Below are 15,451 nucleotides of genomic sequence, written 5' to 3' on the forward strand. Positions count from 1 at the left end.
CCACCCAGCTAAGCAGACAGACACTTTCTTAGGGGAAAAAACAGTTCATAGATGGGAGCCATTTGGAGTACTTGGAATAAGCTATGAAGGGCAAAATCATTACATCGGGTGTATCAGGACGGACTTCAAAGCTTTGAAAATTCATACAAACTTATTCATATGACTTATAGCCTTAGTCTTGGTGTCATCCTGAAGGAAGATACATCAAGTTTTGATTTATGTGGTACCCTAGTACATAATTTTGTGCCTCAAGTGGTAGCGGCAGTTGCAGCAAAGACGACTGCCTCTAACATGCCCAAGCATGCTCACTGTGTGTTTTGGATTAGTGTGCTCAGGTATGCTGGAAAACCTAATGTTGATGATCAAGAATTGAGAACACAGATCATGCAAGATGTAGAACTCCACACTACCTCTCTGAAGTCCGGGATTTCCTAAATGTTCACTTTCCAGGCCAATAGGGCACCAATTGCAGCCCCCCCCCCCCCCCCCACAGCTACTGGACCAAAACATTTGACTTTTTCTTTTGAGGATTCGTCAATGATACCATGTTTGTTACCACCCTTATCGGCTTCTCTACCAGAGATCAGAGTTAGAATCTGTCTCGCAATTGAACAAGTCATGCCTGACATGCTGCACCGAGTTTGGCAATAGCTCCACTTCAGATGGTAAGTGCACCACATGACTAATGGAAGTCACACTGAAACTTGATATATTCATTATAAAATGACACTAAAACTATTTCTGCAAGTTAAATGACTAAATCAATATGAATTTTCAAAGTTGTAAAGTCTTTTTTGACACAACCTTCATAATTAATGTATTACCTTCTTCATCAAGATCTGGCAGAAGAAACATGTTGATTGGTTCCCCACAGACCTCAGGAGACAGTATATTGATGACACTTCCATTAGCAATACCCAGGCCACTCTGCAATTGTAAATTGGACCTGGCAAAGGTTTGGCTGTATACATCCTGAAACAAAAAACCATGTATATGTAGGTCTTTTATTTTCAATATTCTTTTCTGTTCAGTAGCTCAGTGCTAGAAAACAGAACCAAGATTAGGGGTTCAATCTGAGTCACTCCAGAATTTTCCTATGTCATTTATCACTTCTGTCACCTCTGGTAATGTTTATTAATGTGAAAAATTCCCAGTTGCACAATAGTTTGGAGTTCACATTATATCATATGTCCCTCTACCAATGGCAAAATAAGTCAGTTCAAATGTCAGGTGGAGGCAATGGTATACCATTAGCTAAAGAGCTACACCTAGTAAAGCACTGTGGTGTTCATGCCAACCTTCAGTTTGATGACAGACTTACTTTATACAGAGATGATTCACTCAAACATGAGAGAACAGGTACTATTGACTATTTTATGGATCTAGGCTATTTGTATGTAATTCATTTATTTATGCCTTGAGCTACTATTCTCCCTCTTTTTTTACACTGTCTAAATTACAGTGGGTACAAACAGTCAAATTTCCAAAAGTACTGCACTAATGCCTGGCACTGTAGTTTCTCCTCCCTCCATCTATACTCCCAAATAGTATTTCTGGGAACTCTTTCTAAAATTAAAATAATACATAATATAGCATTTGTAGCACGTGTATTCTGTTATAAAATTACATAATTACCCTTCATTTCCAACATATATCTATCACACATTATTATGTCAAACAGTCAATATAGTGATAAAATTGGTGGAATTTTGTGATATGGTAGAATCCATGGGATCAGCATTGAAAAGTTGTTCTTTTCAATTAACTTTTTTTCTTATCCTCAGTGCAGCTTCAGTAACCTATGCTGCTATTATTATCTACATCACTATATCAGAATGTTAAAAAGTATGTAATAAGTTAAGAAAATAGATAGGCCTGTTCACAACTCAAAGTCTAGTTTGAACATTGCAGCACTTTACTAGGCTTCATCCAAATGGAAGTGGTACCCAAGATGCCACTACTTAGATAGTAAAGTGAATTTACTCCCCCACTTTTCATGGGACATTAGTTGACAAAGGTAAAAAGAAACACAACAGCAGAGCTCCACAAATTTCCTTGTCTTGTGCAACATCAAAATGAAACTGCAATGAAAACTCAATCATTATAAAATGTAAGAGTGTGACATGTGGTGTGCATATAATCAATGTTAGAGACATTGACACTACTCAGTTGTTGGAGAAAGTTGTCCTGAGGTTTATGAAGGATGACTCTTTTGTCATCTGTGGTTGTTCAAATGATGTCATTATCAATGAAGGTTTCCATGCTGTTAATGCCTTAAGAAAAGCTCCACAAAACTGAAACATACAAATACAGTTTTTCGACATGCTCCACAGTATGATGTAATTAAAGCTCCATGTGTTGACAGAGCAGTAATAATCGCAAAGTAAACATTATTCAGGTATCTCCAATACTTTTTCAAATTTTTAGTTGACAGATATACAAAAATTTTGTGGTGGACTTCACGCTAATCATAGTCTTCACCTTAAAAGGCACAGAAAAAAACTTTTCATTAATTCAGGTAACAAGTGCCTCAACAGTAAACGTGTTTTGAACAGATGGCTCATCAAAAGTCAAGAAACTTTTTAGGAAAAGGCAAGCTATCTTGGACAGGTGGCTAATGAGAAAACAGTGTACTGAAACTTTTTACCACTCTTCCACTACATGCAAACAGGCAATTTCAAATAATGGTTGACAAGAAAAAATAATACAAATACCCCTCTCTAGTCACTAATCAAGAGTTTTTTTTAGAACATTAGAAGCCTTTGAGGTAATCTCAAAGAACTTACAATGGATGTCAATGATCAAGAAGATTTTGATTGCACCCATATTCTACGTTTCAATGAGGACCATGTTACTCATGGTCTAAGAAAATTAGCAATGAATACTTCTAACTTGACAACTTCATTCTGTACAAAAACTGAAGAAACAGGTGGTGTTGCTATCTATGCCAGGAACAGTAACAAGTGTAGTGCACTAAGAGCAACATTTCAAAGCGTATGTCATAGACAGCATACACATATTCTTATTTACTGAATGTAATAGTGTATGAGACACTTTCAAGATATTTTAGCCTCTTTTTGAAGCAATTAGACACACTACTTGTGTGCATGTATAGGTGTGACAGGTGTGATGGTTCTTGGGTATTTTGTTGTCAATTTTCTGACACATTCTAGTTGCAGATCAGACTCAGAAAATTTGATGTCCACATTTAACCTTACTTCCACAGCCAAATTGTTTACCATAATGTAACACTGTGGTACACTAATTGACACTGTATATACAGCTAATGTAAGTGTTAGTCAAGTTCTGAAATGTCTTTCTAATCACAATGGACTAAAACTCATTATTAATTATGTAAATATTATGAAGAATCTAACTGAGCCTACTGGAACATAGTATGGAGGATACCTGACGAAACTATCCAAGCCTTTAAATCATATATACAAGATGCATATTGGATGCTTGCATATGATGAGCACAATACCAATTCCAAGTACTATTTCTTCAGTGATTAAATGATATTAATACTTGAATGCACATTTTCTCAAATAGGATGTGTAGGGTACAAACCAAAGAATCCACAAATAAGTCAGGGAAGAATACAAGAATACAGACTTCACATAAAAGAACGTATGATGTGAATACCAGAGCAACAATTTCAGACAATCCAGCATAGCTAAATCACTACAAAAAGTATTGCAAAATACTAAGTCAGGTTATTAATATATCTTAAAGTTTGTATTTAAGCTGAAAAATAAATAACTATCAATAAAATCAAAATTATATATAAGGTAATAAATAGTCAGATTAGTGCTGCCCCTTTAAAAAGAGGTGATGCTGCAAATGTTACAAATTATTGTCCTATCCACCTTCTTGCATCATTATCTAAAGTCCTTGAAGAATAGCTGTATGCCATGATTATGAAACCTCTTGACAGCTTAAACAATACTAGTAAAAACCAATACAAGTTTCAAAAAGATATCTCTACAACTGAAGCCGTAAATTCATTCAAAAATGATGGGCTGGAATGCCTAAACCAGCAGACATTGCCAGTTGGTATATTCTGAGATTTTCCAAAAGCTTCCAACTGTGCTGGTCATAGAATATTTCTTGAGAAAACAAGTCACTTCAGATTCAGCTGACAAGTGGATAACTAACTAAATTCTTACCTGCAGAACAGTCAGCAAACAGTAGTTTAAGATGTAAACAAACTGGTGGAAGGGTATTCTGACTGGGGAATGGTACTTTTTTCAGTCCCACATGGATTTGTCCTTGGTCCCCTACTATTTATCATTTATGTTAACAGCTATCTTTGTCCTCCAACAAAACACATACGTTTGCAATATTTAGCAACAAAATGAGCGTTGTGATTGACAGCAAAATATTCGCTAACTTAAAATACGACGGACAACCAACTGCTTACTAATAATCAGAAGTGGTTTACAGTACATCCACTAGCAATAAACCCATATAAAACTGATTACATCTAGTTCCATTCTGACCATAAAAGCTCCCAGAAGACTGTTATTGATCAGGGACATCAGCAGATACAGTGAGCATATTGTTCAAAATTCTTAGGTGTCCATATAGGTAGCAAACCTTAGCTGAGACATCACATTGTACCTTGCAAGGCCTGGACTCATCAATATTTGTGATCAGGTTAACTTCCAGTGCAGGGATTCCAGTATCTCAAAGCCTGCCTCTTTTCATTAATTCCACCCAATTCCGAGAGATAGTCATAAAGTTTTAATCATCACCACAAAAAATTAGGCTGAGACCATGAAAAATGATGACAGGGTTAGTCATGCTACATGTTCACCGTTCAATGCAGCACATCTTTCGCAATGATGGACTACTTGATGGAGATCTCGGCTGTGGAAATCTATGTCAAGGCTGTTCAGGAAACGTTCTATCGCAAAAATCACCTTGTTGTCATTCTAGAAATGACTGCCACATGAATGATTTCTTCATATTAGGAAAGAGAGAAAAGTTGATGGATGCCAGGTCAAAAGAACATTTGCAGTAAGAGCTAGGGAATTGTTGAGGAGCATAAGCAACCCCTTGGACAGCTTTCAATAACCCTTCATATTGACAGCCTCCCGTAACATCATCAGGAGATTTCAGTAGCATGCTACTGTGATCTTTTGCCCCTTGTGAGCAAAATCTGTTATCATTACATCATGGCACTCACAAAAAATACTCAGAATTGATTTGCCTGATTATGGTTGGGCCTTCATGTTCTTTGCTGCTTGTGAATCCACATGTATCCATCGCTTGTTTTGCTCCTTGTCTTGGTGTCATAGTGATGCACACAGCACTCGTTCATGATGATTAGGTGGTGGCCAAAGCAGTCATTTGGATTGGTGTGACATTTCACTGCTGCTTTGCACCCTCCCAGACATTTTTCACCAGATTTTAGAACTACTAGTGACAGTTTCTTTCATTTTTTATCATCACGGAAAGGTTATCCAGCAAGAAATGATATATGATGCAGACAGAGGTACTAGCTGAAACTTCCTGGCAGATTAAAACTGTGTTGCAGACCGAGACTCAGACCCTTTCATGGGCAAACGCACTCCTGACGCAGCTACCCAAGCACCACTCCTGACTTATCCTCACAGCTTTAAGTTCACCAGTACTTAATCTCCTATCCTCCAGACTTCACAGAAGTTCTCCTGTGAACCTTGCATGACAAGCACTCCTGGAAGAGAGGATATTGCAAAGACATGGCTTAGTCACAGCCTGGGGGATGTTTCCAGAATTAAATTTTCATTCTGCAGGTAGGGAGGTAGGAGACGACGTACTAGAGGAATTAAAACTGTGAGGATGGGTTATAAGTCATGCCTGAGTAGCTCAGTTTGTAGATAACTTGCCCACAAATGTTCTGAGTTTGAGTCTCGATCCAGTAAAAAGTTTTCATCTTCCAAGAAGATGCAGAGTGAAAACTTCGTTCCAGAGATACAAACTGTTGACACTCAGATCTGCATTTTTATCAGAATAATGAATGTTCTGCCTCTGATGGTTATGAATAATTATTCCAATACATGTATGGAATACAGCTAAGCATTATTGTGCATCTGATGAATGTTTTCAAAAACTGCGGCACACAATTCTACGACACATTTGTGTAAATAATATTGGATTTGGGCATACATTTTATAATCATCACTCACTGCCTGCAGATAAAACACAATACTTATGACCTATGTTCCAACACATTGTCACAGCATTGTCTTTTTTGACAACAATGAGTACTTTTACTCCACAGACTTGCTTTTCATTTTACTTATCAAGGGCCACATCAATGTCCCATTCCTCACTAACAACATGATCCAACAATTTGTCACTACATTCAGTCCAGAAAAACAGTGCTGCTGAATGTTTGCCATATAATTAACAAGTCCCATCAAACAGATCATTTAATATTTCCTTCTGTCATAGGTGTGTACACAGTACTACCAAAATGCTCACTCTCACAGACATCATGTGTTTGTGAAATTTCTGATAAGTGGAACACAGAATATTCTCTCAATCTGTCCTACCCAATTCTCACTCACTTTTGATAGCACTTAACATACATTTTTATATACTCAACTAAAAATTCACATCCATTTACGGACTAATAAGCCACTAAATACCTCGTCCCTGTAAATCTCTGATATTTGATGGAAATTTCTGTTTGCCTTGTTCAAACGTGTGTGAAATCTTATGGGACTTAACTGCAAAGTTCGTCAGTCCCTAAGCTTACACACTACTTAACCTAAATTATCCTAAGGACACACACACACACACACACACACACACACACACACACACACACACACACACACCCATGCCCGAGGGAGGACTTGAACCTCTGCCGAGACCTGCTGCACAGTCCATGACTGCAGCGCCTTAGACCGCTCGGTTAATCCCACACGGCCCTGTTTGCCTAGTATTTTACATATTTTTTTGTTCATATTCACATAATCATTACACATTGCTCAAAACTACATGTAAATAGTGTATAGTTCTTGCCGAAACATTCACTTGTGTTTGGCAAATGCCCAAAATGGCAATCCCACTGTAGTCTCTCATGTTTCTTTGGTGGTATTTGCCTCACTGCTCTATTCTTCTTGAATATTTTTGAGATGATTTAGAACAAGGGACGGAATCTCAATCTGTGTGGGAATACTGCCACTGAAATCAATACACTCCATATGACCTACCAAATATAAATTACAAGCATTCATTTGATTGGTGAAATTAAAGAAAAATCTTAGATATTCAGAAAGAATCAAGAACAAAGAGTTCTCAAACTAGACAGTTTTTGAGATACAAAACATTAATTAAAAAGAAACACACACACACACACACACACACACACACACACACACACACAGAGAGAGAGAGAGAGAGAGAGAGAGAGAGAGAGAGAGAGAGAGAGAGAGAAGCAAATATGCTGCTAGTGAAAATTTATTAGCTTGGGTTGAAGAGTAGTGTAATGTAAAATGCTGGTGGTGGTGGTGGTGGTGGTGGTGGTGGTGGCAGTATAATTTTTTCTTGTTGTTCTGACTCATGGTTGACCCATTATTTAAGTACAAACTAAATTCAGAAAGTTTTGTAAGTGGCACATGAATAGATTGATTATTACCTGCATCAGGCTTACATTCCCTGGATTATAATCATCTGGGGATGTTTTCGTATGAACTAGCAAGAGATGAGGATAATATTCTACTAGCTCATCATCAGCATTGAAGACTGTTGTTGAAGGTTTGAGCATCTCTGCTGTCTGTATAAACCTACAAACATAAAAATCAGTAGTGCATTAGAGGTATAAGAAAATACTAACTGAAACATTTAATTTTCATTTACAATGATAAATACACTGCTCTGAAAAATTTAAGGATGAGATGGATAAAGTAACAAACACACTAATTATTTTCTGGAAATAAATGAAAGTGTTCAAGTATGCTGCCAGAAGTCTTCCAGTCATGTATGGATAGCTGGGTGTCACATGGTGTGAGGTGGACGCGTGTCCACGTGTGACTACAGCACCAAATGGGGCTGGTCCCACAACACAAGGCAGAAGAAGGAATGGGAAAAGACAATGGGTGTAAATTAGTGAGAAGTTTTGGTGCACTGGGATAGTGTTCTTAATTACAACATTGCCTGGAGACAACATATGGATGACTTCACATGGGGAAGAATCATAGAAAATTGGTCACAATAAATTCCACGGTATACAGTCACTGTAAAGAAACTTCTAAAGAAACAGAGATTACTGCATAATAGATGTAAAACAAAGTGTACAGCTACAGGTAGAGATATTCTGAATGAAATGCATTTGGCAGCCAAGAAATCAATGCATGAACCTTTGTAGGACTACCATAGCAGAATATTGCAAATGATCTTTCACACAAGCTGAAAAAACTCTGGTCATATGTAAAGGCTGTTAGTGGCACTAAAGTTAGTGTGAAGACACTTACAGACAAGGCAGGAACTGAGATTGAGGGTACCAGAGTAAAAGCAGAAAAACTTAATTCTGTTTCTAAACGTTCCTTTACAAAAGAAAATCCAGGAGAATTGCCCCAGTTTAATCCTCATAGCAGTGATAAGATGACTGAAACAAGTGTTTGTGTCAGTGGCATTGAGCACAGCCAAAATCATTAAAATTGAGCAAAAGCTCCAAGGCCCGACGTAATTCCTATCAGATTCTATACTGCATTTTTGGCCATGATAGCCCCTCTTTTAAATATAAACTGAAGTGACCCAAGGTAAAGAACCACTTATGTGCAGGGTGGGTTGTGGCAATGAATCATGGTGAGGGTGCAGTCATTATCATCTCACAACAAAAAAAAAATCAGAAAGTTAAACATTTCATTAAGATACATGTTAGTACATCTGCAGCACTGTAGTGTGGCAGTGATACCCCCTTTTGCACTTGGCATGGTTTACTCTTGTTGTGCTGCAATTGCCAGCTTTTGGCCAAGAAGCTGACGGTGATGTCTGTGCCCATGAATGCTGATGCCCAGAAGCCCACTAGGCAGCAGGTGCCCTATACAGGGCTAGGTGTGGCTTCTCACAGAAGGTACCAATGGCATGGAAGCCTGCTGGGACTCTTGTATGGGATCACAGCCTCCAGGAGAGGAACTTGCCTCTGCGAGTGAAGAGGCAAGTATAGGAGTGTGGCAGCTGTACCACCATGGACTCAATCTGCTGTCCCCCAGGACAGGAGACTGGCTGCTGCTGAAGTAAGCCTGGAGGCAGCTCACCTACAGAAAGGCATCATGTGTAGGGAGGACGACTTGGTGCTAGAAGCAGCCCGGGAGTGACTGAGGCTCAAACTTGGGATGGCTGTTAGCTCACCCATTGCACTCTGGCACCTAGCATAGTCCTCTCATCATAGTAGCTGCTGCAAGACTGTGGATACCTCTGTGAGGATTGAAGCTTATTTATACTGGCCGTGTCAATGTGCTGCTTCCAGCCACAAACGAAATTACAAATCTGTGGTTTGACAGAGTAAAACTTTCTGGACCCATCCTTTAAGAGCCTGTCCTCTGCATTGACAGGATTACAGTGTTCAGGCTGGCGTGCCCTGCAATGCACAAACAGTCTCATTGCTGCAGGCAGCATGTCAGCACTATGGCGTCTGCTGGCTGCTTATGGCTTCTTCAATTGTTGTGACTGAGCTGCCATTTTCCACAGCAATGCCCAAAAAATTATGATGGCACTACAGATCTGTTGCAGATGCCTTGAACGAAAAACTGTGTCCTCTAGTTCGAAAAAATACAGGTCACGCCCATTTGCTAGAAAGGTAGCAGAATTGATCCACTAAACTACCATCCCACATCCTTGACATCTATTTACTGCGACATCTTAGAACCTATTCTGTGCTCAAACATAATGAGGAATCTGGAACATAATGAGCTCCTTCATGGCAATAATAACTTAGACTTTTCACAGATGATCAGTTCTCTACAATGAAGTACTATCTGAAAGAAGGTGCATAAATATTCAGTCAGATCTTGATAAGATTTCAAAGTGGTGCAAAGATTGGAAACTTGCTTTAAAGGTTCAGAAATGCAAAACTGTCCTCTTCACAAAATGAAAACATAGTATCCTACAACTATAGTATCAATGAGTCACTGCTGAAACTGATCAACTCATACAGACAGCTGGGTGTAACACTTTCTAGGATGCAAAACGGAACAGTAACATAGGCTCAGTCACAGGTATGACAGAATACTACGGAAATGCAAACGATCTACAGATGAGATTGCTTACACACCACTTGTGCGATCCATCCTAGAATACCACTCAAGTACGTGGGATCCATACCAAATTGGACTAGCAGGGGATACTGAATTTATACAAAGGGCAGCAGGAATTGTCACGAAGATCCTGAGGAAACTGAACCGGTAGAGTCTTGAAAATATATGTATACTTTCGCTCTGGTAGGATTGTGAGGACAAGATCAGACTAATTCCAGCACATATGGATACTTCCTGCATTCCATAGGAGAATGGAATAAGAAAAAGCTGGACTAACTGCTACAGTGGGATGTACTCCCTGCCATGCACTTCACAGTGTTTTGTAGAGTACAGAAGTAGCTGTACATGTATGACTTCTTAGCCTTTCCCAGCATAATAAGTCTTGAAAGTCTCCGAGGATTTGGGTTTGCTGCTGGATACTAAAATCAACTTAATTCAATATTTTGGCAATCCAACTGTTCATCATCTTCAGAAAAACGCTGCTGCCACTTCTGAGTTCCGCTGAGAACTGATCAGTTCTCAGTGGGACCCCACAGCAGCAGCAGCAGCAGCAGCAGCAGCAGCAGCATTATCCTGAAGACGATGAACAGTTGGATCACTGAATATTGGATCGAGTTAATTTTAGGATCCGACAGCAAACCTGAAAAGACTTTCAAAAGCTGTGGATGTAGATTTAGTTTCACACAAGGGGCTTTTATTAAATCTGTGCTGATTCTTTGAGATAAGTCTGTTTTTCTCCAGGGACCTCATGGTGTTTGTGCTTGGAATATGTGCTAGGAGCAGCAAACAGTTTGACACCAGAGCTGTTGCTCTGTAATCCTGTGTATCTAATTTTTACTTTTTTTGTAAACATGATTGACCTGAGTTCTTTTTCAGTCACAATGAGTATGGTTTGTCTTACTTAGAACATCATTTATTCTGTTAATATGAGATTGGTGCATAACTTCACTCTGTTTTTAATTTTGCATGATTTTGCTGCTATGATTTTATTTATCAATTGTAGTTCACTGTTGCTATTTGAGTTTACATATTGTCATTTTGTCATCTGGAGATAGTGAGTGGAGTTATGGATGCTAGAAAATGGAGTGCCAAATGGAGAAATCACAATATTTTTACATATCTTTCTGTTGGAGTTCAATAGAGGAGTGACAGCAGTGGAGGCAGCCAGAAACATTTGTGCTGTGTATAAGGTAATGCTACTGGACAGAGCATGGCAAGGAAATGGTTTACTCATTTTGAGGAGGAGCATTTTGACATTAGCAGCTCCATGTTCGGAAGACCTTCAGGGTTTGACAAAGATCATTTAAACACATTAATCCACAATTATCCACATCAGTGTACTTGAGAACTGGCAAATGTGATTAATCCATCATTGTGTGACATCTGCATGCAATGAGAATGGCTCAAAAATTGAGTGCATGGGTGGCACATGCTCTAAGCCAAAATCACAAAAATTTGTGGGTGGTCATATGTGCACCTCTGCTTGTGCATTATTAACTGGCCTGTGAACAATACCGACCACTCCTATCTTGTATCATTACTGGTGATGAGAAACGATGTCATTATGCTAACATAAGGGAAAAAAGACCTGTGAACATCCACAAAAGATAATGTTATGCATCTGGTGAACCAGCAAGGGTGTGTTGTACTATGAAATGTTTCCCCAAGGAGTAACCATCACTGCTGGCATATATTGTCAATAACAGAGACATCTTACAGATGCAATCCAAGAACAATGAGTAGGAAGACTGAATGAAGTGATGCTACTCCATGCTAACACCCGTCTGAATTCGGCTAGACCAATGAAAACCACTATACAGGAGTTCGGTTGGGAAGTCATTCCACACCCAATTTATTCACCTGATCTTACACTCCAAGATTTTCACTTTTTCCGCATTCTATCAAACAATCTTCAAGGAACTTCCTTTCCAGATGAAAATCCACTCCAAATAAGACTTGATGAGTTAGTGCCTCAGAACCACATGATTTCTACAGTCACTGAATCAAAAAGTTACCTCAGTGTTGTAAACAGTGAAAGAGCATACATTATTCATAACTAAAGTCTCTGTCATGTGTATTAAACTTATAGGAAAAAACTATGAAATTACGCACAAACTCGATATAATATTGTATTCGAGTTCCGAGGTTAAGATTAATGTTCTTAGGTGGCACTATAGATTGCTATTGTGGTGAGCAAGAAAGCAGTACGCACAACTGGAATGATGGTTGCTAGGCTGGCAATACCATATGGCACTGAAAGTATGCCAGTGGTATGGGACGACTACGTGAGTCGTGATGGTGAATATAACTTGGTAAGTCTAAATGTTGGGGAGCCATTGAGACTTGTGTGCAGTGCTGCTACCTTTCTTACAAAGTGACAATTATTGAACCATGTGAAAAAAAATGTAAATTAGTTATAAACTACGGTGTGCACATGCTATTCAACATGTAAACATCACTATACATATTCAGATTTAGGTTACGACATGTTCGATATGCCTACCATCATTGGCGATAATTGGTGCAGACAAATAGCGAAATTCTGCATGACCCGCTAAAGTGTCGGAACATCAATGCTGTTGATGACCTCCTGAATGGCTGTTTACAGCTCAGAAGTGGTTTGGAGTTATTGAAGTACACCTTGTCTTTAATATAACCCCACAACATGGAGACGTGTTCATATCCGGAGAATATGGCAGTCAATCGAGGCCCATGCCAGTGGCCTCTGAGTACCCCAGAGTCAGAATGTGGTCCCAGAAGTGCTCCTCCAGGACATCAAACACTTTTCCGCTTTGATGGAGTTGACCTCCATCTTGCACGAACCACATCTTGTCAAAATCAAGCTCACTTTGGATAATGGGGCTGAAATCATCTTCCAAAACCTTCATGTACTGTTTAGTAGTCACCGTGCCATCAAGGAATATCACACCAATTATTCCATGACTGGACACTGCACACCACACAGCCACCCGTTGAGACTGAAGAGACTTCGATCACAAAATGCGAATTCTCAGTCCCCGAAACATGCCAATTTTGCTGTTGACTAACCCATCCAAATGAAAGCGGGCTTCATTGCTAAATCAAACCATATGCATGTACGTAATAATTCCCATCATTCCTCATGGTCAACCATGCAGTTTTTTATTTCATAAAGTTCAATAATTGTCATCCTGTATGTTAAATGTTGCTGGAAACCAATACTGACATAATAATTGTTACATGGAGTCCTAAAGTGATTAAAGCTCTGCTTCCATAATTTTATTATGCAGTAAACTATATTAAGAAGCAAATGATATTTAATATTCTACCAACAATGTACAAATAATTCCTAAGTTATGCAAAGGTTACTAGAGTTTTCTATTGCAAACCAAGCATTTAAGTCAGCAATAGGAGATCTGATATCTGTCTCTCCAGTCCCCCCCCCCCCTTCCCCCCAAATTTCCATTGTCTTTGAGATTAACTGTAACAAACTGCGTAATTTTGTGATATTTTTACAGTGTTTGTTAATAAATGCAGCAAAATGGCATCCCGGAATATTATTTAAAGTAAATTACTGACCTGATTTCTATTCATAGTAACATAAGCAGACTTTGCATCTCTGATTGACTCCAATCCACTATAAGATTTGCTCTGGGATACTACATCTTTAAGAACAATGCGAAGATCATGTGGGAAGAAGTCCTACATGACAATTCACTAAGGTAACCAGGGAAGATTAGCCTCAAAACTTCTGGGTCCAGGTGAATAACGTTGACCAGTTCCACTGGACTTTGTCTCTGTCACCTACTACAGATGCATAGCTAAACTGAGAATTATTTACAGAGGTTTAGCATGATTGGCGGATCCTGCAACACAGCATTAACTTCAGGAATAATTTTCAAAACATCTATCTTTCAGATAGGGGATGTATTTTTAAAATACTAATGCTGAAGATAAGAAATACAAAAAGTGTCACAATACACTGGAAAGTTAGGACTGCACAAGAAGTGAACTTTGAATTAAAAGTGAATGTAACAGGTGGCTTGCAGAGGGCAACACAAAAGTATAATGGCATGTGCCATGGGATATAGTAAGTTCATGTGCAAGGGTTATGAACATTTTGTGGATGAAATATAATGAACAATCATGATGAAGGCAACATGAAGAAGACAGACAGCAGCAGCAGATGTGATGAAGCCGGTCATGCACCCTGAGATAAAAATCACATTTTGTAGAGACATCATGAAAAGTAGTTCAAAGTCACTGATAGAGTCGCATGGGGGGTGCAGATGAGGCACATAATGCAGAGAGCCGGCACGGGCATGGTGCCAAGACATCCTGAACCAGCTACTCCACCCAGAAGGTGCAAAAACTTTCTGAAAGTAAGTCAAGGATAATATTAGTTACAAGAAGGGATTAAATTATTAGAATTAAATAATGTGGCATATGTTCTTACTCAGAAGGCAAAGGGGACACGGGATGAGTGATTTAGAGTAAACTGAGGAGCAGGATGGCGGAAGAAACCGTAGACTCAACAGAAAACATTGCTGAAGCATTTACTCAGATAGTGAGTGATGGAAAGGAAACTAACAAAAAAGAAGGCATAAACAGTAACTCGCAGGAAATGTTACAAGCTCTTATGAGTGAAAAATTGACAAAATAGAATCATCTACTAGGAACACTAACAATAAATTGGAAGATCTGATGAAATAAGAAGGGATAGAAAAGAGAATAATGAAGCAGTTTCTTAGGATACGAGCAGCAAATTAAACAAAATGGCAGCAGTTCTCACAGGGGAAAAATCTTCAAGGGAATACTAACAGTAAAATACATAACATGATTGAAGAGCTTATTAAGAAAACTATCAAAGAATTTAGAGCATTAAATGAAAGTATTTAATGGTTTCATGGAGGAACAAAAATAGTTACTAATGGGTTATCCAATAAAATAAGTGCATGTGATGTCTTTCTAATTAAACTTAGTACAGATAAAAGAAATTTAGAAATTCTTTAAAACCTACTTTCAGTGAGGAGAGAGAAAAATGTGAAAAGAGTCTCTGAAATAAATAATTAGATACACACAGCTAAATCCTCACTATTTGTCAAAATAGATTCACTTCAAACTTTTGTTGATAGCAACACAAAGGAGATTTTTGAGAAGCTAAATGGTATTCAGCAAGAGGTCAGTGATTTTGCTAACAGTGGCACTGATATTAGCCT

The 15,451-nt window shown here is 38.6% G+C and overlaps 1 protein-coding gene across 1 annotated transcript in view; it reads right to left on the reverse strand.

Annotated features, from left to right (window-relative positions):
• LOC126365706 (nonsense-mediated mRNA decay factor SMG9) overlaps positions 1 to 15,451 on the reverse strand; it is a 105,780-nt gene that overhangs the window by 28,751 nt on the left and 61,578 nt on the right. The window contains exons 6-7 of the mRNA XM_050008168.1: positions 7,634 to 7,781; positions 825 to 972 (exon numbers count right to left, since the gene is read on the reverse strand). Of these exons, the coding sequence (XP_049864125.1) occupies positions 825 to 972; positions 7,634 to 7,781 (296 nt within the window). The remainder of the gene's footprint in view (positions 1 to 824; positions 973 to 7,633; positions 7,782 to 15,451) is intronic.

The sequence above is a fragment of the Schistocerca gregaria genome, chromosome 1 (assembly GCF_023897955.1).
Source record: "Schistocerca gregaria isolate iqSchGreg1 chromosome 1, iqSchGreg1.2, whole genome shotgun sequence".
Taxonomy (NCBI): Eukaryota; Metazoa; Arthropoda; class Insecta; order Orthoptera; family Acrididae; genus Schistocerca; species Schistocerca gregaria.